Here is a 26,349-nt window from a genome sequence, read left to right as displayed (position 1 = left end):
TTTTGTCTGGCTGTTGATTGTGAAAACTGATCCACATCTTTTACTATTGTGACTATGTAACCATTACTCACTTAGTACCGTGGTATCATGACTGGTCAACAGAAAATAGAAATCTGTATCACCAAAAGTAGCATTTAATAGAAAAACCTGTAATCATTTTTAAAAATCCAGATGCATATCATTTTGTTTTTCATGGCGACCCGTCTTTATTTTATTCGGAAGGAAACCACGAGCACCCCGGGGCTCCTGCCAGGTACTCCCGACAGGAACAAGTCCCAAACCCCGTGATCACACCCATCCCACCTGCCATGTAGATCCCTCACTTCTTAGGCCAAAGGAATAAACCCCAGTGTACGTCTTATTGTTAGCACATCACCAAAAAATAAAATAATAACGCCAGCTAAGCGGGACAGACAAATAGTACTTCCACACTCCCCCCCAAACTCAGGGAATGGAACAGCTCCTGGCTGCTACAAGGAACCCCATAGAGCCTGGGAAGGGAGGACTGGCTACACAAAAGCACTATCAACAGCAAGCAGCGAAGGTGGAGAAATCAGAATAAATAAGGAGAAGGGGGGTGGATTTTGTAGAACTAACGGCCCCTACCTTTATAATGATCAAGCCTGGGAGATCTGTCTACTGTCTATGCAGAAATATATACACCTTGTGGAGAGAGATGTGGGGAGTGGGCAGCCTAGGGAAGACCCTCAGCAGGCTGAACAGGTAGCCTGACAAGCTAGGGGGAGCCAGGGAGTCGTGCAATGGCGGAAGAGGGAGAAGCCTTCCTGCCCAGTGGGCCTCTGATGGGAAGGTGACAACCTGGACCCCAGGCACGCCCTCAATCCCCCCATCCCCCACCCCTACAGGTGTGGAATCACACGATCTGGGTCAAAGTGATGGTGGGGCCCTTGTGGTCGTCGAAGCGGTCCATTGTCTTGAGGCTGAGGATCATGTGCAGGCCGTAGGTGAAGATGAACAGCATGAACAAGGAGGTGAGCAACCCCATCCAGATACCAGGGGAGAAGAAGCCTGCACAGTTGCTAGCATAGGAGAACTGCTCGCCTGTCACATTGAAGGCCTGGATCTGGAAGTCCCGAAAAGTCATCTGCCAAAGAGAGGGCTGTGTGTCAGGCACAAGGAGGCTGCCATCCTCGTTTTCACTGCTGACATGCTCGCAGTGGAAGGAATAAATGCTGGGCCCCGTGACCTGGGAGGCATTGGAGTAGGCGACGGAACGGTTGCTATGGATTTCCAGGTTCTCCAAGGTAAACCAGTACCGGGCAGATAGCCGGTAGAAGCGGTTAGCCAGAGTGAACTTGAACGTCACCATGGTCCCAAAGAGTGAGTCATAGGTCAGCACCAGCCTGGCAATGGAGTCGTTCCAGGAGGAGCCAGTCAGGTTGAGGTCCTGGACCCCAAAGGTGCGGGAGGTCAAGTCCTCCCAGTGCTCCCTGTATGCCACCGAGAAGTTCTGGGCCCAGAAGAGGATCCGCCGGGCAGTGTCATTGTAACTCACAGGGGCATTGATTGCAGGTGGCGCCACCGTTCTCTGCAACAGCTGGCGACCCAGCCCCCCAGTCACCATGGCTACATAGCGGGCCACCCTAGAAGGGCGGACCGCCGTGAGGGCCGCTGTGTAGGGGATGTCTTCTGACTTCAGTGTGCTCAGCACCTGCCCAATGACCTCAGCATTGCCCATGAGGACTTCCTTCGGTGCCATCAGACCCGAGCTGGCTGTGTAGGGCAGGTGGATGAGCAGCAAGGCTGGGATGCTGGCGTTGAGCTTCAGTTCCTGGAGAGTGGCCAAGTCCACGTGCAGGGGGCTGGCCCTGAGCTTCTCCTGCAGGTAAGCGGTCAGAGTGCTGATCGCGTACCAGTCAACGGCAGGAAGCACCAGAGAGGAGGGGGCCAAGTCCAGGGCATTCTCCAGGTTAGAAAAGGCGCTGTCTTGCTTGCTTCCAAACACGCCACCATAGGCTGTGAAGTCCTCAATGCTCAGCTTGTCCTGCAGGAACAGCAGCACATTTCGGGGGCCCAGCTCCAGGGCGGGGTCTAAGTAGGTGGAGAGCTGCATGTCGCTGGTGATATGGCCCTCGTGGGTGTCGGCCGCAGGAGCCCACAGGCCTCGGTCACTCGACCACAGCACCAGCGACACCTGCTGCTCCGACGTCGCCGCTGCCGCCGCCATCACCAGCATCAGCGGCAGCCATGGCATCGGCAGAGCGCTGGAGCCCGCCGCGTCCCCGCCCGCCCCAGATGCATATCAGTATTACCTTGGAATTCTTTGAAAAATACAAATGTCCAGGTGTTACTTGCTTTTTATTGGTCAGAGTTTCAGATATGTTCCTAATGAGCAGCCATGTTTAAAAACAACTGGACTCTATGAGGATCTTTTACTTTCATCCAGCTTGGTTCACATTTTCTATTTTACATTCGGTGCTCCCATTTCATTTAGTTTATGTTTTCCAGTTTCTCCACCTTCTCTTTTTTTTTTTTCTAATGTTCTTTCTCAAGCCTTTAACAAGTATAGTAGAAACTCTTTTGTATACATATATATAAATAATATAGGGCTTCCCTGATAGCTCAGTTGGTAAAGAATCCACCTGCAATGCAGGAGACCCTGGTTCAATTCCTGGGTCGGGAAGATCCCCTGGAGAAGGGAAAGGCTACCCACTCCAGTATTCTGGCCTGGAGAACTCCATGGACTATATAGTCCATGGGGTAGCAGAGTCAGACACAGCTAAGTGACTTTCACTTTCACATATAAATAATATGTATAATATATATATTTGAAGATTTATCAATTTTTGCCTAACTAAAAAATTTATGACATTTTGATTTCACCTGATTGACTTAGTATGAATAGAATGCTAGATTTCTAACTTTAAAAATAGATATGCAACAGGCAACAAAGGTTTTCTATGTAGCACAGTGAACAAAGTCAATATCTTATTATAACCTGTAATGGAAAATAATTTCCAAAATAATATATGTGTATATGTATAACTGAATCACACAAGAAAAGAATTCTACTTCTTGAAATTTAGTAATGTTTACCTTTTTGTCAGTTTTTCTAAATGTCCTATGGAAACCAAATAACAAATGAGTTACAAAATTTTAAATATAGCTCTGTAGGATATAAGATTAATATAAATATAAAACTATTATATTTAAATTATTAATGACATCATTCAAGACACATCTATTCTTATTTTTTCTGCAATTGAAAAAATATTCTTAGAGGAAATATTAATATGTCTCACTATGATTATATATTTTTTCCTTTTCCCTTACATTTCTTCTCATCTTTGCTTTATGTATCTTTGTTTCTCTGTTGTTAGGTGTGTAATGGTTTATGATGTCTATCTCCTTTTGAATTGTACCTTTTATCACTAAAAATATCATCTTTGTTTATAAAAACAAAAGATGGAAGAAAAAAGATATTGTAAGTATTCTAAAATATTTCAAGGAAAACATGAGTATAATTAGAAATACAAAAGTAGAACCAAACAGAACTTCTATTGCTAAAAAACATCTGAAATGAAAAATCAAATAAATGGTTTTAGTTGCAGAAGAAAAGATCCACACTCTTGAAGACATCACAAATATCAAGCATGGAAAATAAAGGACAAAGAAGGGATAAAAATTGAGGGGGAAAAAAGGCAGAATATCAATAAGCTGTGGAAGTATCTAGCATGTTAACATATATATAATTGAAGTCCCAGAATAAAGGAACAGAAAAATCATTTGGAGAAATAAAGACTGCAAATGTACTATATTTGATAAAAACTACAACCTCTAGAGACCAAACAGAGAAGGCAATGGCACCCCACTTCAGTACTCTTGCCTGGACAATCCCATGGATGGAGGAGCCTGGTAGGCTGCAGTCCATGAAGTCGCTAAGAGTTGGACACGACTGAGCGACTTCGCTTTCACTTTTCACTTTCATGCACTGGAGAAGGAAATTGCAACCCACTCCAGTGTTCTTGCCTTGAGAATCCCAGGGACAGGGGAGCCTGGTGGGCTGCTGTCTATGGGGTCGCACAGAGTTGGACACGACTGAAGCAACTTACCAGCAGCAGCAGCAGCTAGAGACCAGATAACCTACTTCTCTATCGTTACTTCTGTTATTACCTAGAAAGGGTCTATGATCCTCTGGATCATAGAAAAAGCCAGAAAATTCCAAAAAACATCTACTTCTGCTTCACTGACTATGCTAACACCTTTGACTGTGGATCATGACAAACTGGAAAATTCTGAAAGAGATAGGAATACCAGACCATCTTAACTGTCTCCTGAGAAACCTGTATGCTGGGCCAGAAGCAGCAGTTAGAACAAGACATGGAACAATGGACTGGCTTGAAATTGAGAAAGGAGTACATCAAGACCATATATTGTCACCCTGCTTATTTAACCTATATGCTGGGTTCATCATGCCAAATGCTGGGCTGTGTACTCACAAGCTGGAATCAAGATTGCTGGGCCAAATAGCAACAACCTCAGATAAGCAGATGATACCACTTTAATGGTAGAAAGTGAAGAGGAACTAAAGTGTTTCTTCATGAAGGTGAAACAGGAGAGTGATAAAGCTGGCTTAAAAACTCAACTTTTAAAAAATGAAGACCATGGCATCTGGTCCCATCACATCATGGCAAATAGATGGGGGAAAATTGGAAACAGTGAAAGATTTTATTTTCTTGAGCTTCAAAATCACCATGGACAGTGACTGTAGCCACAAAATTAAAAGATGCTTGCTGCTTGGAATAAAAGCTATTAAAAAACCTAGAGAGCATATTAAAAAGCAGAGACACTACTTTGCCAACAAAGGTCCCTATTGTCAAAGCTATGGTTTTTCCAGTAGTCATGTACAAATATAAGAGTTGGACCATAAAGAAGGCTGAGAGCTGCAGAACTGATGTTTTTGAACTGTGGTGTTGGAGAAGACTCTTGAGAGTCCCTTGGACTGCAAGGAGATCAAACCAATCAATCCTAAAGGAGATCAACCTTGAATATGCATTGGAAGGACTGATGCTGAAGCTGAAGCTCCAGTACTTTGGTCACCTAATGTGAAGAGTGACTCATTGGAAAAGACCCTGATACAGAGAAAGATTAAGGGAAAAAGGAGAAGGGGGTGACAGAGGATGAGATGGTTGGATGGTATCACTGACTCCATGGACATGACTTTGAGCAAACTCCAGGAGATAGTGAAGGACAGGGAAGCCTGGCATTCTGCAGTTCATGGGGTTGCAAAGTGTCAGACACAATTCAGTGACTGAACGACAGCAGACTAGGAGGAGATATTCTAAATACACACTATATCTCACAAAGCACTCAGCTCAGAGTCTATGAAAAATCTCTACAAATCAACAATAAAAAGGTAGAACAAAATGGAACAACAGACTGGTTCCAAATAGGAAAAGGAGTACGTCAAGGCTGTATATTGTCACCCTGCTTATTTAACTTATATGCAGAGTACATCATGAGAAACGCTGGGCTGGAGGAAGCACAAGCTGGAATCAAGATTGCCGGGAGAAATATCAATAACCTCAGATATGCAGATAACACCACCCTTATGGCAGAAAGTGAAGAAGAACTAAAGAGCTTCTTGATGAAAGTGAAAGAGGAGAGTGAAAAAGTTGGCTTAAAGCTTAACATTCAGAAAACTAAGATCATGGCATCCAGTCCCATCAGTTCAGCTCAGTTCAGTTGCTCAGTCGTGTCTGACTGACTCTTTGCAACCCCATGCAGCACGCCAGGCCTCCCTCTCCATCACCAACTCCCGGAGTTCACTCAGACTCACATCCATTGAGTCAGTGATGCCATCCAGCCATCTCGTCCTCTGTCGTCCCCTTTTCCTCCTGCTCCCAATCCCTCCCAGCATCAGAGTCTTTTCCAATGAGTCAGCTCTTCCCATGAGGTGGTCAAAGTACTGGAGTTTCAGCTTCAGCATCATTCCTTCCAAAGAACACCCAGGGCTGATCTCCTTTAGAATAGACCGGTTGGATCTCCTTGCAGTCCAAGGGACTCTCAAGAGTCTTCCCCACACCACAGTTCAAAAGCATCAATCCTTTGGCACTCAGCTTCCTTTATAGTTCAACTCTCACATACATACTTGACCACTGGAAAAACCATAGCCTTGACTAGACGGACTGGTCCCATCACTTCATGGCAAATAGATGGGGAAACAGTGGAAACAGTGTCAGACTTTATTATTTTGGGCTCCAAAATCACTGCAGATGGTGACTGCAGCCATGAAATTAAAAGATGCTTACTCCTTGAAAGGAAAGTTATGACCAACCTAGACAGCAGGATTGGGAACACGTGTACACCCGTGGTGGATTCATGGTGATGTATGGCAAAACCAATACAGTATTGTAAAGTAAAATAAAGTTAAAAAAAAAAAAAGCAGACATTACTTTGCCAACAAAGGTCCATCTAGTCAAGGCTATGGTTCTTCCAGTAGTCATGTATGGATGTGAGAGTTGGACTGTAAAGAAAGCTGAGTGCAGAAGAATTGATGCTTTTGAACTGTGGTGTTGGAGAAGACTCTTGAGAGTCCCTTGGACTACAAGGAGATCCAACCAATCCATCCTAAAGGAGATCAGTCCTGGATGTTCATTGGAAGGACTGAAGCTGAAGCTGAAACTCCAATACTTTGGCCACCTCATGCGAAGAGTTGACTCATTGGAAAAGACTCCAAAGCTGGGAAAGATTGAAGGCAGGAGAAGAATGGGGTGACAGAGGATGAGATGGTTGGATGGTATCATTGACTCGATGGACATGAGTTTGAGTGAACTCCAGGAGTTGGTGATGGACAGGGAGGCCTGGCGTGCTGCAGTCCATGGGGTCACAAAGAGTAGGACACGACTGAGCGACTGAACTGAACTGAACTGAAAACTGTCAGGTTACAGCATCTATAACTGACAGGAATTTTGGCAGAAAAAAACTGGCTCCATCTTTTAAGAAGCCTGAGCTAATATAATTTTAATGAAGTCCATAGAATTTTAATTTTAATCCAATGTGATGAGTAAAAATAGATCAAAGTCTATATTACAAAGAAAGACAATAATGAGAAAAGGAAGGAGAGTCAGATAGAAATCAAGAATAACAAAGACGGGCAGGGGATGAAATAAAACAGACAAGACAGGGAAATACCAAGTGATGAGAGAGACCAAGATGAAGAAATAAACAGGGAAACAAAAGCGAAGAGTTGATAGAGAGTGAGAGTGAGACAGACATACGGAGAGCAACAGAGAAATGAGTAAGAGGTATGGAGAGAGAAAATCAGACACAGTGTGGATAATTCTCAAATACACTTGAAAAAGGATATAGTAAGAAGAGATACAGAAGAGACACAAGGATCCTGGGAGAGAGAAGAGAGAGAAGTCAGCCCACATGCAAAGAGTTGACTCATTGGAAAAGACTCCAAAGCTGGGAAAGATTGAAGGCAGGAGGAGAATGGGGTGACAGAGGATGAGATGGTTGGATGGCATCACTGACTCGATGGACATGAGTTTGAGTGAACTCCGGGAGCTGGTGATGGACAGGGAGGCAACTCTTCTCTGTCTCCCCACTCATTCACCCCTCTTAAAAACTTTTTTAAAAAAAGCAAATTCCCTATCTCAATCATATTCACTTTGCTATAATAGAAATTGAAACATAGGACTTCAACTTCAATAAGAGAATGGGGAAAAGATGGAAATTGTTAGCACATGTGTAGAAAAAAAGCTAATGCCCCTCTAGAATCCTTCTGTCTGTTCCTATATCCTTTCTCAAGCTGATTTGAGAATTATCCACACTGTACAGAAGAAGAAATTGAAGTTAATGAGACAAAATCTTTGAACCAACGGAAGGAAACTGATCAGCTCCATGCCACTCCCCTCAAGCCCCAAAGGACATCCTTCAAGTAACACAAGGATACTTCCTCCTTGTCCTGGTTCAGAATACTCTATCACCTCTCTGGGAAAATACCTGCACCCTTCAAGTCCCAACCACAGCCTGATCAGGGACAGTGTCTGATTCACCTCTGTCATTTGGGCATGCAGCACAGGGTATGGTGCACAAAAGTCATCAGTAAGTGTTAAGTGAATAACTGTACACTGATTCTAGACATACTGGTTTTGCCTGTAGTCATGTATGGATGTGAGAGGTGGACTATAAAGAAAGCTGAAAGCCAAAGAATTGATGCTTTTGAACTGTGGTGTTGGAGAAGGCTCCTGAGAGTCCCTTGGACTGCAAGGAGATCCAATCAGTTCATCCTAAAGGAAATCAGTCCTGAACGTTCATTGGAAGGACTGATGCTGAAGCTGAAACTCCAATACTCTGGCCACCTGAGGCGAAGAACTGACTCACTGGAAAAGACCCTGATTCTGGGAGGGATTGGAGGCAGGAGGAGAAGGGGACGACCGAGGATGAGATGACTGGATGGCATCACTGTCTTGATGAACGTGAGTCTGAGTGAACTCCGAGAATTGGTGATGAACAGGGAGGCCTGGCGTGCTGTGATTCATGGGGTTGCAAAGAGTCGGACACGACTGAGCGACTGAACTGAACTGAACTGACCTGACTGTACAAGTACAGACATTGCATCATTGAGTATCCCAGGGCTTAGCACAGAACCTGCACACAGTAGGGAGCCAATTAATATGTGAAGAATAAATACACATACCTTTCTGTGCTTTGATTAGTTCCTTCCCAATTGCTAGAGTCACAAAGGCTGTGCCGTTCAGAACTATGTCAGTTATTGTCTTCCAAGCATTAGGAGAGAGTCTTTCGGAGGGAGAAATAAAATTGCCTGCGGCATTGTTTATCACAATCTAATAAGTGAATAAGGCAAGTTATAGAAGCTTAGATGAGGAAGAATATTTTCCCTAAAGGGCTTTTATTTCTGAAACTTATCCAAATAATAAAGTAAAACTAAAGTTCATAGTCTGTTATGAAACAATACCATGAGATTTGGTTCACTTTTACTTTCTGTGAGCCTTTGAAAATTTCCTATTATTGTTTTCCAAATTTTGGAATTCTAATCCCTGTCTCAAAATTAGGGTAGAGTCTATTACTAAAAATATACATATAGATTAAGCATGTCTAGGATGTGATTATTTATTTCAAGGAATCTCAATTAAAGTGCCTTTAATTTCTGGTATCATTTTGGCTTAATTTAGCTAATGAAATTCTTGGTTGATGACCTGCTTCTTCAATAACAATAAAAATTCCACTTAGTTCTACAGTAGATATTGATTTGTCCAAAAATATCTTTAACATAGAAAAGTGCTATCTTTGAGACTACTGGAGAAATGGCCTCTTTCCAATATGTGAACCAAACAAAAGCAAAACATCCATGTATATCTCAAGTCTTATAAGGAGAAATCTGGAGCTATTTTGTAGGTTTCCTTGTTTGTATTATTTTCCTCCATGGACAGAGATAATCCAAAATTATAAAGAAAAGCAAAGAGCATGAATCATTTAAACTAAATATTGTGCTCTTGGATAGCTTACTCTTATTTATTTATTCTTATTAAATAAAGTGAAATAAAGTTTGTTCTATATGATTATAAATGTATTTTTAAAGTATTCCTGAAAGGAAATAGTATAGCCGTCTACCTACTCTACTCCCTGGCAAAAAGAGCTGGCTTTTTGCTAGCAAAGGAAAACAGGGGCTTCTTAACACAGCACTTGCTCAGCATCAATATTTTATTTCATTAATACACCTTGGTAGGTGCTATCAACATCAAACACCTGATACTATCGCCTCATCACCATCATACTTACATCAGGATGTCCAAGGACTTTGATCGTTTCTGACACAGTGTTTTGTACCACGTCAGGGTCCCTCACATCACACTGAATTGCATGGACCTGCAAAACAATAAAAAGAAAAAAGAATTCTACATTTTTTCAGACTTCTTAATCCATAAGCATGAGTTACTTACTTAAGCATGTTATAATTCCTAAATCTGATTTAAATAACTTTTTAATGTACCTTATTTCCAGTTTGAGAAGATATCTGCTCTGCAGTTGCTTTCAAAACATCAATTTTTCTAGAAATAAACACACGGTACTTTGCATGAGTTCTGAAATAATTTCATGCTATATTTTTCTTTTTAATTTCATACATTAAGAAAGAATTTACAGCTTAAAAACATGCATTTTGAGGACAATAGAAAAGCTAAATCTATAAACAAGTTAGTTTGAGTGCATTTATTTTCCAGAAGTTAAATTTAAGCAATTTTCATATATCTGACATTAATTGATAGAATTACTTTTAAGCCAGTTAAATTTTAAATTATTTCCTTAATTATATTCTTTTCTATGTGTTTGCTTGCCCAGGCATGCTTTAGAAGGAAAATACATTCCTGGAATGATGTAAGCTTAGGTTAAACTATTTTTTAAAAATCTATGTTATATATAAAATCTATGCTACCAGATTTTATACCAAAATGATGGGTTTGGACAACCTAGATGTATTCAGAATCTTACACTCTTCAGAAAAACACACACACAAAAAAGCAATGTAAATCACATAGCATTACAAAGAAAATAATATATTAACACACTTAAAAACATTTGCAACATAAAAAAAATGTTCTGGCCAATTTGCATTAAAAGAAACATCTGAAAGAAAGTCCTTTGGGCCCTTATAAATTACATAGTGACTTATCATTCAGACTATTACTTATCCTATCTAAAAATTTTACAGTATTCCAAACTGAAAGAAGGGATAGATTTTTTGGCCAGTCTCTAAACCTCTAACTTGAATAGCTATAAGATACCAGGACATGCCTAAGTAAATTCTTTCCACAAGGCCTCCCCCTTCCTATATTCATCACAATAGATGTTTTGAAATATTTGCCCATCTTATAGGAAATGGAAGCATTCTATCCATTATCCTGGTGCAAGGTTAACTATCTACTGAACCAGTAATTATAATCACTGATACTGAAAACAAAGGAGCCTCAATATAGTACTTTATTACTTCATACACAGAAAAAATTTTGTTACTGAATTTGTGTATGTTATTGAATTTAAGTATATTATCAGTTCCATCATCAATCATTACTTCTATCATCACAAATAATAACTGACTTTTTCCAAGGAAAAGTTATTATTATTCTTTTTAAATAATCTAAAGACTATTTCATAGAGATTAAGATGCAAATCAAACAAATCTGGCAAAAAGTGTTTTCAACATTGTAGCACAGACTTATTCCATCAGTAGACTCTTGCCAGGCAACGTACTAAAACTCACTTACCGGCTGGCTATCACACACTGCGCACCCAGGCTGGACAGATAAGTTGTCATTCCTTTTCCAAGGCCAGTGCCTCCCCCGGTAATAAAAGCTACTTTTCCTTGAAAACTATTGGGTGGTAGCATCACTTTTGGAAAAGGTGGAAAGAATTTAGCCTGCAAAGCTTCATTGTTTTGATATAATATTTTTGTTCCATAACTGAAAAACTAATAGAAGAAAAATGAATTGAAATATGCATACTTGTATTCCCACAAAAGATATGAGTTTTTAAACTTATTCTTTAATATTAGTCAAATTCTTGGATTAACACAAACACTGTCAACAGGTTAGTACTATATTTAATCAATTTTTATACTTTTTCTGGTGGAATGTTAAGTAACACAGTAGAATGGTTTAAAGCATGGGCTTTGGAGCTAGACTACACAGGAGAGAACTTTCTCCCTAGTCATACAATCTTCAGCAAGTTATTTAATCTCTATTTGCCTCAATTTCTTCTGCAGTTGGAAATAATGACAGAACCTTCCTCACAGGTCATTATAAGGGTTTCATGAGACAATATAAACAATAAACTTAGAAAATTGGATAGCACATAGAAAACACTCTATAAATGCTGGCATTGTTAGTTTATGTGTTTAGCTTAAATTTAACTTTAAAAAAGCTTAAAGCATGTTTGTCTTTTAACAAGAACAACTTGGAAGAAAATCACATTCCATCCTTTGAATCACTTAAGAACATTATAAAAGTCCTTTATAAGGTTTATCAAATCAAATGCCTCTTCTCATGTTGTCTTTGAATAATAAATTTAGAACGGGGGAAAAATACTTGTTATAATTAAAATGGGGGAAACAATAAAACCATTTTCAACTAAAAAAGTATTTGGACTGCCCTATCTTATACTTTACAGCTTACCCTCATATTACTTATCTAAAACACTGCCATTCTCTCATTTTTAATTTTGAAAACAAACTTTTAAGTGTTAAACACAGTAACAAATAAAGAGCTAACAATATTCATTAAGTGTTTACCACGTATCAGGATTAAAAACTAATTGTCACCACCCCATGAAGTAGGTATTAATTTTACCCCATTGTACAGGAGGGGCCCAGAGAAGTTAAATATGTTGCCCAAGTTGCAAAACCAAGATTATAAAACCTTGCATGTTATCTCTCTATATTCACTGAGATCCTACTGAGTTTAATGATCATACTATTCAGGTATCTGATATTCCCCATCAGGTCATGGCTGTAAGATTAAAACTTCAGAATATATAATTTCCCACTAGAGCATTCTTATACAGTAAATGGACTGTCATTATTTGCCTTAAGATATCTAGAAATTTACTGTAAGGAAATAGAAATGTAGTCAATAGCTTAGGATAAGGCTATTCACAAGTAGAAATTGAACAAGAAAATGCTTATAATATGATGTAAAAAAAAAGAGAGAGAGAAAATATACAGGATGTCCTGAACTATAAATAAAAATACATGCTTAGAAAAATGACTAGAAGGAAATAACAACAGTAAGTAGTGGATTCGATATTTGCCAAGTGCCAGGTCTACTTAGGACTTTCTACAGCCCTATAAGGTAAACTGTATTGTTCCAATAGAATGGGAAAGACTAGAGATCTCTTCAAGAAAATTGCAGATATCAAAGGTACATTTCATGCATGGATGATCACGATAAAGGACAGAAACAGCAGGGACCTAACAGAAGCAGAAGAGATTAAGAAGTGTAAAGAATACAGAAAAAAGAATTATACTAAAAAGGTCTTAATGACCCAGATAACCATGATGGTGTGGTCATTCACCTAGAGTCATACATCCTAGAATGTGAAGTCAAGTTGGCCTTAGGAAGCATTACTATGAACAAAGCTAGTGAGGTAATGGAATTCCAGCTGAGCGATTTCAAATCCTAAAAGATGATGCGGTTAAAGTGCTGCATTCAGTATGTCAGCGAACTTGGAAAACTCAGCAGTAGCCACACAGCTGGAAAAGGTCAGTTCTCATTGCAATCCCAAAGAAGGGCAATGCCAAAGAGTGTTCAAACTATTGTACAATTTCACATTAGTAAGGTTAAGGTCAAAATCCTTCAAGCTAGGTGTCAGCAGTATGTGAACCAAGAACTTCCAGATGTACAAGCTGGTTTAGAAAGGCAGAAGAACCAGAGATCAAATTGACAATATTTGCTGGATTATGGAGAAAGCAAGGGAATTCCAGAAAAACATCTACTTCTGCTTCATTGACTATGCCAAAGGACAGACTGGATCACAACAAACTGTAGAAAATTCTTAAAGAGATGGGAGTACCAACTACCTTACCTAATCCCTGAGAAAACTGTATGTGGGTCAAGAAGCTATAGTTAGAACTGGGCATGAAACAACTGACTGGTTCATGGAGTTCTCTGCTGGTTCAATGCAGAAAGGAGTATGACAAGGCTGTATATTGTCACTCTACTTATTTAAATCTATGCAGAGTACATCATGAGAAATGCCAGGCTGGATGAATCACAAGCTGCAATCAAGCTCTCCAGGAGAAATAACAACAACCTGAGATATGCAGACCATAACACTCTAAAAAGAGGAACTAAAGAGCCTCTTGATAAGGGTGAAAGAGGAGAGTGAAAAAGCTGGCTTGAAACTCAACATTCAAAAAACTAAGATCATGGCATCCAGTCCCACCACTTCACGGCAAATACAAGGAGAAAAAGTGGACGCAATGACAGATTTTATTTTCTTGGGCTCCAAAATCACCAGAGATAGTGACTGCAGCCATGAAATTAAAAGACACTTGCTCCTTGGAACAGAAGTTATGCCAAACCTAGACAGTGTATTAAAAAGCAGAGACATTACTTTGCTGACAAAGGTTCATATAGTCAAAGCTACGGCTTTTCCAGTAGTCATGTATGAATGTGACAGTTGGACCATAAAGAAAGCTGAGAGTCAAAGAACTGATGCTTTTGAACTGTGGTCCTAGAGAAGGCTCTTCAGAATCTCTTGGACTGTAAGGAGATCAAATTAGTCAATCCTAAAGGAGATCAACCATGAATATTTGTTGGAAGGACTGATACTTAAGCTGAAGCTCCAATACTTTGGACACCTGATGTAAAGAGATTGGAAAAGATCTTGATCCTGGGAAGGACTGAAGGCAAAAGGAGATGTGGGCAACCGAGCATGAGATGGTTAGATAGCATCACCAACTCAATGGCCATGAATTTGAGCAAATTCCAAGGGATAGTTGAGGACAGAGAAGCTTGGCATGCTGCAGTCCATGGGGTCACAAAGAGTTGGAGACCACTTAGGGGCCAAAAACAACAACAACACTGTTACTCCAATTTTATAGATGAGAAAACTGAAGGACACAGGTAGGTCAAGTAACTAACCTTTAGAGGTAAATAATGAAAGTAGTAAAGATTCAAATCTAAGATCTGACTTCATTCATTACCTTTCACAGTCATTATGTATGACTAGGTGAAGGGATAATAGAAGATTCTTTGTTCTTTTTGTTAGGTTGGTTGATTTTGAGTAATTTCAAATTTTATTCAATAAATATTAATATGATTTGATTTTTAAGCCGGGGGGGAAAGTTACTGGAGTATAAAATTTGAAAATGTGTATAAATGATAAAGAAAAATTTGCAGATCTGGCCATCTTCCAAGCTGGTCATTATATTCCCTTTAGTTTCACGTTGACAAAGCCTTGAAGGACTTCTTATCTCTCCTTGTTATTCTCTGGAACTCTGCATTCACTTCGATACATATTTCCCTTTCTCCTTTGCCTCTTGCTTCTCTTTTTTTCTCAGCTATTTGTTAAGGCCTCCTCAGACAACCACTTTGCCTTCTTGCATTTCTTTTTCTTGGGGATGGTTTTGGTCATCACCTCCTGTACAATGTTACAAACCTCTGTCCATAGTTCTTCAGCCACTCTGTCTACCAGATCTAGTCCCCTGAATCTATTCGTCACCTCCACTGTATAATCATAAGCAATTTGAATGTCCTAATGGCTTTCCCTACTTTCTTCAAATTGAGTCTGAATTTTACAATAAGGAGCTGATGTTCTGAGCCACAGTCAGCTCCAGGTCTTGTTTTGCTGTCTCTATAGAGCTTCTCCATCTTTGGCTATAAAGAATATAATCAACCTGATTTCGGTATTGACCATCTGATGATGTCTATGTGAAGAGTCTTCTCTTGTGTCGTTGGAAAAGGGTGTTTACTATGACAAGTGTGTTTCTTGGCAAAACTCTGTTAGCCTATGCCCTGCTTCATTTTGTACTACAAGGCCAAACTTGCCTGTTATTCCAGATATCTCTTTACTTTTTTCTATCTTTTTCAACTTTTGTATCCCAGTCCTCTATGATGAAAAGGACTTTTTTTTTTTGGTGTTAGTTCTAGGAGATCTTGTAGGTCTTCAAAGAACCATTCAACTTCAGCTTCTTCAGCATTAGTGGTTGGGGCATAGACTTGGATTACTGTGATACTGAATGGTTTGCCTTGGAAACAAACTGAGATCATTCTGTCATTTTTGAGACTGCATTCAAGTACTGCATTTTGAACTCTTTGAACTCTTTGAACTCATTTGAACTCTTTGACTATGATGGCTACTCCATTCCAAGATTCTTGCCCATAGTAGTAGATATAATGGTCACCTGAATTAAATTCTCCCATTCCTGTCCATTTTGTTCACTGATTCCTAAAATACTGATGTTCACTCTTGCCATCTCCTATTTGACCACATCCAGTTTACCTTGATTAGCATGCATGCACACAAAAGGTGGAGTAAGGTAACACCTGAGTCTGAGTTGACTCAACACTGCCCACAACAGGTCCAGAGGCCTTGCTACAAATATTGGATGACTTTCTGAGCAGGGAGATAGACTGAAGAAAACTGTGTGGAGAGGAAAATGGAGGAATCACAAGGATATTCTTCATACTGCCACTGTCTCTATATTTTTCTCTTTTTTCTCATATGTTCTTATGTTGTCCTTTCTTTACTATTCCCTTAACTTTCACTTTTCAACCTACTTTTTCCAGTTTTAAAACATCTTATTTTTTAAAAAATTCATTTCAGTTTTTCCCTGTTTTTAGGGTACTATGTAGTTATATTGCATTTTCCCCCATGGTTTCATTTTGCATTTTTGCTAGTCATGTTTTTACTATACATTTTCACTTAGGGGCTTGTTTATTGGCTTGATTGCTCTCTTCTGTTTTGACTCTAGTTTTTATCCTTTTCTCTGTTTTCTCTCTTCTTTTTATAAGTGTGTGTGAGTTTCTTTGGGTGTTATTGGCTACTGAGTGTTGCTTTCACCATTAGTCTTGGAATTTTGTCTTTGTCTGGAGAAGGAAATGGCAGTGCACTCCAGTATTCTTGCCTGGAAAATCCCATGGACGGTGGAACCTGGTAGGCTGTAGTCCATGGGGTCACAAAGAGTCGGACATGACTGAGCAATTTCCCTTTCACTTTTTCACTTTGTCTTTTGTGCTGCATGGCCTATGAAGTCTTGCTGCTACCGTTAGGGGTCAAGCCTGAGCCCCCTAGGTGGGAGACCCGAGTCTAGGACTTGGGACCACCAGAGAACTCCCAGCTTCATGGAACATTAATTGATGAGAGCTCTCCCAAAGGCCTCCCATCTCAACACTAAGACCAAGCCCATTGAAAAGCCAGCAAGTTCCAGTGTCATGCCAGCACTTTAGCAAAACAGGAACACAACTTTGTTCATTAGCAGAAAGGCTGCCCAAAGCCTCACCAAGGCACAGACACCCAAAAACACATGACTGGAAACGGCACTACCCTTCAGAGAGACAAGATCCAGCTCCATGCACCAGAACACAGACACACATTTCCCCAGCCAACAGACTTTCACAAGGCACTGGTCCAACTCCACCCATGAGGGGCAGACTTCACAACTGAGATGAACTATGACCTACCACCAGGCAGAAAGGAGACTCCAAACTCAGTAAGTTAAATAAAATGACAGAGAGACATGCAGCAGATTTAAGGGCCATGGTAAACAACAACAACAACAACAACAACAGAAAAACGAGGCCAAATGAGGAGGAAATAAACAGCTCACCTGAAAAAGAATTCAGAGTAATGAAAGTAAAGATGATCCAAAATCTTGGAAATAAAATGAAAGCGCAGATAAATAGATTGGAGGCATGGATCAAGCAGATACAAGAAAAAGTTAACAAGGACCTAGAAAAATTAAAGAATAGACAATCAGCAATGAACAACACAATAACTGAGATGAAAAATACACTAGCAGGAACCAACAGCAGAATAACAGTCAGAAGCAGAAGAACAGACAAGTGAACCAGAAAGCAGAATGGTAAAAATAGGTGAAGCGAAGCAGAATAAAGGGAAAAGAATAAAAAGAAACAAAGAAATCTCAGAGACATCTGGGACAACATTAAGTGGACCAACATTCGAGTTATAGGGGTCCCAGAAGAAGAAGAAGAAGAAAGAAAAGAAAAGGCATGAAAAAAATATTTAGATTAGAGTTGAAAACTTCCCTAACATTGGAAAGGAACTAGCCTACCAAGACCAGGAAGCCCAGGCAGTCCATACAGGTTAAACCCAAGACACATATTAATCGAACTAATGAAAATTAAATACAAAGAACAAGTATTAAAAGCAGCAAGGGAGAAGCAACAAATAACTTACAAGGGGATCCTTCTAAGGCTAACAGTTGATTTTCCAACAGAAACTCTGCGGGCTAGAAGGGAATGGGAGGCTATACTTACAGTGATAAAAGGGAAAAAACCCTACAACCAAGACTACTCTTTTTAGCAAAGATCTCATTCAGATTTGAAGGAGAAAGCAAAAGCTTTACAGCCAAGCCAAAGTTAAGAAAATACAGCACCACCAAACCAACGTTACAACAAATGCTCAAGGAACTTTTCTAGACAGGAAATACAAGAGAAAGAAAAGGTCTACAAAAACAAATAATACAATACAGTAAGTGGTAATAGGATCATGGCCGGGCATGCCCAGTCACTTCAGTCATGTCTGACTCTTTGCAACCCTGTGGACTGTAGCCTGCCAGGCTTCTCTATCTGTGGGATTCTCCAGGCAAGAATACTGGAGTGGGTACCCCATGCCCTCCTCCAGGAGATCCTCCCGACCCAGGGACCAAACCCATGTCTCCCGCATCTCTTGCTCTGCAGGCAGATTCTTTACTGCTCATTCACCAGGGGAGCACAGACATAACAATAATTATCTTAAATGTAAATGGACTAAATGCTCCAACCAAAAGACACAGACTGGCTAAATGGATACAAAAAACAAGACCCCTATATATGCTATCTACAAGAGATCCACATTAGACCTAAGCACAAATACAGACTGAAAGCAAAGGGCAGAAAAAGATATTTCATGCAAACAGAAATCAAAAGAAAGCAGGTGCAGCAACACTCATATCATAAAATAGATTCATGTTGATGTATGGCAGAAACCAACACAATACAGTAGAGCCATTATCCTGCAATTAAAAACAAATAATTCTTTAAATGTCAATTTGGTGAAGACCAAACAATCTTATTTTTCAAGCAACTTTGAAAAGTTCACACTTTTGCATTTCTAAAGGAATTCATATAGCGCATGAACAGAGTAAGCCTGCGATAACTACTTTGCAATTTATTTTATCCAGTTGCTAGAAGGCATAAGTTTGTGACATGCATGGGTTCTTTCCAGTGCCCAGACCCTACTGTCACTTCCGCATAACTGACATGGTTCATAGTGTCTGGAAATATAAGGAGCAGACAGGACATTATTCCCTGCAGAATAAAAAGATCATCTCACCTGCTAATGCCAATAGTGTCAGTATACTACAAACTTTAACAAAATTGAAGAGCCCAAATTCTACCCATTCCATTCTTGCCACTGCTGCTGCTGCTAAGTCACTTCAGTCGTGCTCAACTCTGTGTGACCCCATAGACAGCAGCCCAGCAGGCTCCCCTGTCCCTGGGATTCTCCAGGCAAGAACACTGGAGTGGGTTGCCATTTCCTTCTCTAGTGCATGAAAGTGAAAAGTGAAAGTGAAGTCGCTCAGTCGTGTCCGACTCTTTGTGACCCCATGGACTGCAGCCTACCAGGCTCCCCCGTCCATGGGATTTTCCAGGCAAGAGTACTGGAGTGGGGTGCCATCGCCTTCTCTGATTCTTGCCACAGGCTTTATTAAACTCAAACTCCACACCTGTGTGGTTTGCTTGAGCACCTCTACCTGCTCCTTCACTTAAACCAGGCACTGCACAGAGGACTCTGACATTCTAAGCTTCTGCAGAACACAGATCTCATTGCCACAGCAACATGAAGGTAAGGCTAAGCAAATATAAAAGAAAGTTAGCTGACTCCAAGCTTCAGTGGCTAGGCTGAATTATGTGGTTGTTACCAGCAACAAAACAAAACTTACATTTTTGAGTGATGATACGTTTCATAGCAATGAACATCAGTCCTTGAAAAAGTAGTTGCTCTGTGTTACAGGGTGTACTTGCTAATTTTTATTACAGTTCTTATCTGTATGCAATTAGATGTAGACTAAATAGATGCTTCACCAAAACTATGCAATCAAGGAAGATGAAATCAAAGAGATAAATTAATAGGCAATTTGAAATTTTCAAGTGGAGTTTTCACTCTTGCTTGCCTCTCATTCAAGTCATCTCCTCTTGGTCCCTATCACATTAGCCAAAACTAATATGACTAACTTTTTTGAACCAAGAAATAGAAACCCTGTGCTTGAAAGAGATTTGTTTTGATTTGGGAATTTGCTTCTGCGAAAAAGTACTAGAGACAAATATGATATTATAATTAAGTATACTGTTAACTCATTTTATTTTTAGCAAGTTTTTACTGAGCATATGCTATGCCCAAGACACTCTTCCAACCAACGGCAATATAGTGGTGAGCAAAACAGATACGATATTCCACCCACAGAGAGATTATCTTTGGGATGAGGGCAGATGAATTAAGTGAAATATATAGTACAGTAAAAGCTAATGTGTTGCTGTGAGGGAAAATAAGGCATAGAATATGGGTAGAGTGTTGCTATTTTAAATAGAGTGGTCAGCAAAGGTCTCACTGAGGTGATATCTGAACAAAGACCCAAGGGGAGTGAGGGGATGAGTCATGTGGTTCTTTCAGGCAGAGGAAAAGCTAAAGGCAAAGCCCCTGAGAAGGAAGCCTACCGAGCACATGAGGAGTCAGAGGGCCAGCATGGCTGAAGAAGACGGAGGAAGCAGAAAGAAGGACGGAGGCGAAGTCAGTGAGGCATAGAGGCCGGGATCACAAAGGCTGAGTCAGCCACGACATGGACTGACATTCTTACTCAAGTTGTGTGGGAAACTCTCCAAAGTTTTGAGCACAGGACTGTCATGATCTGCCTTAGGTTTGTAGAGTCTTGTTCTGGTTACTAAATTGAGAAGAAAAGGTAGCAGGCAAAATTGAAAGCAGGGAGAGTAGGTATAATGTTTTGTAGCAGGCCAGACAAGAGATGATGACCTTGACTGAACGCCACTATAGAAGGAGTGTGAAGTTGGCAAATAAAATTATTTGCGGGTGAGAAGGTTCCAGAAAAAGAAGATGCAGTGAATTACTATTTCCTCTTGCCTTAAAGTCCAACCTCAGCACACCTTGACCTATATCACTAAAAGAAGACAAAGAGGTCTCTCTCTTTAATCAAGGCTATTTGGTGGACCGAAACTTTTCCACTTCTCTCACCTTCATCTCAGTATCTGAAGCTACTTTGTGCAATCCCTTTGTGTTTTAGAAAGAATAAGATTTAACGGTGAACTAGAAGGAAATGGAGACGAGTCAGACAAAAGTCATTAGTCTGGGTGAGAAATAATGAGGACAGCAGAAATCAAGGCAAGACAATACTTCCCACACGTTTAACACGTTGGTTAGCCTGAACTCAGAAGCCAGCCAACTGGAAATGGTAAGCAAGAAGGGGAGAGCTGAGGATGACAGAGTTTAAATAGTATAAATAGCAGTACCTAAATGACTCGATTGATCTGAGAAGACTCAAGTTGGAGAATTGAAAATAACCAGTTCTGTATCAGAAATGTTTCACCTGGAATGCCTGTGGAATATTCAGCTGGAGATATCTAATCTGGAGTTAAAAATATAATTTTAAGGCATAAGCAAAATAAATCAGGGCTAAAGGTGAATGGCAACATCATTTCACAAATTGTGAAAGCCTACAGTTCTATCACAGCTTTCGATGCAAGATAGCATGGGAGTTTTCCCATTCTGGAAGGGATCACAGTACAGTTGTCCCCTTACTCTTAACTTACTTAACTTACCCAGGCATTTCTACTGTCAAAGTAAGTTATCATTTTAGGAAGAGAATATAGGACAGTTAAGTTTGTGATTATTTTCCACCTGGAATTTTCTTTACAAACTAAGGGCTGGGCTTCCCTGGTGGCTCAGTGGTAAAGAGTCTGCCTGCCAATGCAGGAGGCACAGCTTCGATCCCTGGCCCAGGAAGAGCCCACATGCCAGGGAGCAGCTAAACCCATGTGCCACGACTATTGAGCCTGGGCTCTGGAGCCCAGGAGCCACGACTCCTGAGTCCATGTGCCTCAGCTATTGGCCCCCATGCACCCTAGAACCGGTCCTCTGTAACAAGAGAAGCCACTGCAAGGAGAAGCCTGAGCACCTTAACAAGGAGTAGCCCCTGCTCTCTGCAACTAGAGAAAGCCTGCATTCAGCAATGAAGATCCAGTGCAGCCATAAACAAATAAATACAACTAAAAGAAAAAAAAAAAACACACTAAGGGTTGCCAAGTATTAATGAAATGCCTTCTAATATGGGCACCTAATATATTCGATCCCTGTCCAAATTGCCCGTATTCTACCTGCCTCGTCAGTATCTTTCCTCTCTGCCTACTGTCTGACTTCAAAGACTCCCATCTTCCACCATTCACAAATACTGCGGGTCTGTGCTACGTCGTCTCTTACGTGGTCTCTGTCCTCCAGTCTCCCTTTTTCCCAGCACATCTGCAATACTGCTCTCCAGAGTACTGCAAACCTGCCTGTAGCACTTCTCTCTTTGACCTCCTTCAGGGATTCCCTGCATAAAGCTCAGATTCCTTAGCTTCACCCAGCACAGCAAGTCATCATGATCTGGCTCTTCTCCATCTATCCAGCCTTATCTCCCTTTGCTTTCCCCTCCTTAAAATTTATACTCAGATAAACAAAATATTCAGGGTTCCCCAAATACCAACTGTGTCCACCTCCCTATCTTTATACAAATGGATCTCCACCAACACTCAACATGCACCATTCAAAGGCTAAGGTCATCGTTAACACTCCTGACAGACTTATCGTTCTCCCCACCACCTCTACAACTTAGTCAAATCACCTGTATACCAGTTTATAAGTCCTAGAGGCCACCCTTAGGGCAGAAAGTGAAGAAGAACTAAAGAGCCTCTTCATGAACGTGAAAGAGGACAGTGAAAAAGTTGGCTTAAAGCTCAACATTCAGAAAAATAAGACCATGGCATCTGGTCCCATCAGTTCATTGGAAATAGATGGGGAAACAATGGAAACAGTGGCAGACTTTACTTTTTTAGGCTCCAAAATCACTGCAGATGGTGATTGCAGCCATGAAATTAAAAGACGCTTCTCCTTGGAAGGAAAGTTATGATCAAACTAGACAGCATATTAAAAAGCAGAGACATTACTTTGCCAACAAAGGTCCGTCTAGTCAAGGCTATGGCTTTTCCAGTGGTCATGTATGGATGTGGACTATAAAGAAAGCTGAGCGCCAAAGAATTGATGATGTTGAACTGGTGTTGGAGAAGACTCTTGAGACTCCCTTGGACTGCAGGGAGATCCAACCAGTCCATCCTAAAAGAGATCAGTCCTGGGTGTTCATTGGAAGGACTGATGTTGAAGCTGAAACTCTAATACTCTGGCCACCTGATACAAAGCACTAACTCATTTGAAAAGACCCTGATGATGGGAAAGATTGAGGGTGGGAGGAGAAGGGGACAACAGAAGATAAGATGGTTGGATGGCATCACCAACTCAATGGACATGGGTTTGGCTGAACTCCAGGAGTTGGTGATGGACAGGGAGGCCTGGCGTGCTGTGGTTCATGGAGTCGTAAAGAGTCAAACACCACTGAGCAACTGAAATGAACTGAGAGGTCATTTAACATTTTCAAGTACATCATTTACCCCCTCTCTTCTCTCTGGCTCCCTCTTGTAAATTCTCTGAGAGAGGAACATTTTCCTTAGCTCAGAGGCCAACGATAGAAATCAGGACTTCATCTCACACCACGCACCCAATCCACTGAGTTCATTTTAGTCCTAAATAGCTACAAAAACTGCCCTTAGCTCAGACCCCTGTCACTTTTACTTACACTCTCGGATCCCTATCTCAAGTCCCACCTGATGGCATTACTTTCCTGCTTCCACTTCTGATGGTGCCATTTGCCTCCTCAGCCTGGCCCCGTCTTCCTTTCTCACCTCCTACCATGGACCAAGCAGCAAGGACTCTCCATTTACCACTTGAATATCACCAGACTTCAAGCCTCTCACATACGGCCATTCCCCGCTTGAGGCCACCATGGTCTCTTATCCAGAGAGAGTCTTGCTCAAGTTGCCTCCATTCTCACCCTGCTCTCAGGCCTTCAGGACAAAGCTCTGACTCCTTCCTGGGGCTCACTGGCCTCCCCAGTCTGTCTCTCACAACCCACCTCCTTATTTGGGACCTATAACTCTAGTCTGGGCCTTCACTAAGGTCACTCTGCTGCCTAAAACTTTCTTACTGTTACTCTTCCCGCTGGCTAACTTCCACTGATCCTTCAGGTCCTAGTTTAAATGTAAAACCCCAAAATGATACTCCTTAAGATTGTACACTTCTCCCACTGTGAGTGGGAACATCTTCTTCCCCAGTCCTGATGCTTCACTTCCCCCCAGGAGGGAAGATGTCTTAGTTTAACTCCCAGGCTTCTTTTGCCCCTTTAGTCACCCTGTCCCCCTACAAATCGTTTATCTGACCAGAAAATTTTGAGAGAATAATTGGGCATGAGTAGTCCTTCTTAAACCTTCTCCCTCTTGAAACCAGAATTGAAAGAGACAGGTTCAGAATTGACTTGACTCAGCACTCACGCGCGCCAGGTTGGTATTAATCTTTGAACAACAAACAGGTGAACGAATTTCTTCGTTTAAAAAAAGGACTCCAAAAAAAAAAAAAAAAAAAGGACTCCAGCTAAGGCCAGTGTTTCCTCTGGGCCCCGCTCCCCACACCTCCCTCTCCCCCTCCTCACCAGGCCGGCAGGTGTGTGCAGGGTCCTTCTCTCTATTTACATACAACTTGGACTCTTTGCGACCTCATGGACTATACAGTCCATGGAATTCTCCAGGCCAGAATACTGGAGTGGGTAGCCTTTCCCTTCTCCAGGGGATCTTCCCAAGCTAGGGATCGAAACCAGGTCTCCCGCATTGCAGGCGGATTCTTCACCAGCTGAGCCACAGGGAAGCCCGACTTTCACTGGAAACTCACAAGAATGTGCAACTTGTGAGAACCACGCAGGCGCTCAACGTGCCCCTCCACACGGGCACAAAGGTACCCCAGGGCTTCTCCCGAGGGCAGCTTGGACGTGACCGCCCCGCTTCATCCCAGTCCGGGGAAGCCGCAGCCCCCCGCCCCGACCCCGCGTCTGCAGGACCCCCGCGCCTCGCTCCGCGCTCGGGGACCGCGGGGGCCCACGGCGCTCCTCCCCGCGCCCGGGACGCCGGGTCTGCACTCCGCGCGCCCCCTGGACGGGGCACTTGCAGGAGACACGCAGGGCCCCCAGCCCTTTCGGAGCTGCCTTACCCGCCGGGGACCGCGGCCCCAAGAAAAGAGAAGCTGGCTTAGCACCGCCATGTCTGGCCTCCCCAGGTCTGGCCGGAAATGCGCGCGCGAAGGGAGGCGGGTCAGAGAGCCCCAAGTTGGCAGGACTGGACTGCCTCGGGAGCCGACCCGCCTGGGCGGCTGGGGCTCCCCGCCCCCCGGGTCAGAGCCCAGGCCTCTCCTGTGCTTTTTCGTGCTCTAATTACCTTTGTTTTCCCCATTGTTGTTGTTGTTTAAATAGGGTCTTTAATGGAGGTTCGTCTGTCCCTCTGAGTGCACGACTTACTGTGCCAGAGAAGTCTGGAGATTGCAGACGTGCATGACATGGACACACGTGTAGTTTAGCTGCTGAGCCCTCTCTGCCTCTTCGGCATCCCCATGGACTGTGGTGGTAGGGTAAGGGAGTTAGAGAAGGCGAGGTTCGGAAAAAAGAACCAGACTGGCACTTTACAAGAACAGATCACCTTTAATGAGGCGAGAAGGGGCAACTTGGTTGCAATTTCAAAAAGGAAAGAATGGTCTCAGTTCATTTTTAAGGCAAACCATTCAATATCACAGTAAATCAAGTCTATACCCCAACCACTAAGGCCACAGAAGCTACAACATAATTATTCTTAACAGAGTTTATCTAAAAACTCTTATTTCATTTACATTTTCTTTCCTTAAACATTTCTTCACATCGAAAGTTTCCTTGCTGACAGATTTGTAACAGATACAAGATTTTATTTAGCTTATATTAAACCTAGGCAGAATGAAAATATTATGCTTAATATTAATGACTCTTAGACATGTCTATAATAATTAGATCAACAAACATTAATACCAGGTATTAATTTAATACTGAACACTTCCCAGTTCATGTAAACCTGAAAATCATTAGTTATGACTTCAGTAATTCATAATTGCTTAATTTCTCTTGTATTTATAATTGTTTCATTTGTAAGTGCTTACTTTTTTTTAGACCAATTAGATTAAAGCTCATTTACAAATTAACCCCCAGCAACATTATCCAAAGACAAAGACACATACTGAGGCATACATATATCCAAACAGACACAGGGACAGATCTAGCTTCATTTTCTAAACTTAGTCATGAATCAGATATCACAATATTAAACACACTGATTTGTAAATTAGTAAGCCTCTTGATGAAAGTGAAAGTGGAGAGTGAAAAAGTTGGCTTAAAGCTCAACATTTAGAAAACTACGTTTATAGCATCCGGTCCTATCATTTCATGGCAAAGAGATGGGGAAACAATAGAAATGG

The 26,349-nt window shown here is 41.5% G+C and overlaps 2 protein-coding genes across 2 annotated transcripts in view; both read right to left on the bottom strand.

The window, feature by feature from the left end:
* The window catches only part of DECR1 (2,4-dienoyl-CoA reductase 1, mitochondrial), a 43,102-nt gene extending 17,921 nt beyond the window's left edge, over positions 1-25,181 (bottom strand). The window contains exons 1-5 of the mRNA XM_005689252.3: positions 25,066-25,181; positions 11,253-11,455; positions 9,983-10,040; positions 9,772-9,858; positions 8,669-8,816 (exon numbers count right to left, since the gene is read on the bottom strand). Coding sequence (XP_005689309.2) covers positions 8,669-8,816; positions 9,772-9,858; positions 9,983-10,040; positions 11,253-11,455; positions 25,066-25,116 — 547 coding nt within the window. The 5' untranslated portion in view covers positions 25,117-25,181. The remainder of the gene's footprint in view (positions 1-8,668; positions 8,817-9,771; positions 9,859-9,982; positions 10,041-11,252; positions 11,456-25,065) is intronic.
* On the bottom strand, positions 182-2,260 carry LOC106502862 (V-type proton ATPase subunit S1). The gene has a single exon (XM_013969299.2). The coding sequence runs from the start codon at positions 2,213-2,215 to the stop codon at positions 875-877; it is 1,341 nt and encodes a 446-aa protein (XP_013824753.2). The 5' UTR covers positions 2,216-2,260; the 3' UTR covers positions 182-874.

This window comes from Capra hircus, chromosome 14 (genome assembly GCF_001704415.2).
Source record: "Capra hircus breed San Clemente chromosome 14, ASM170441v1, whole genome shotgun sequence".
In the NCBI taxonomy this organism is placed as follows: domain Eukaryota; kingdom Metazoa; phylum Chordata; class Mammalia; order Artiodactyla; family Bovidae; genus Capra; species Capra hircus.
Note: the sequence above shows the minus strand (reverse complement) of the source record. Positions and strands in the feature narration are given on the sequence as shown.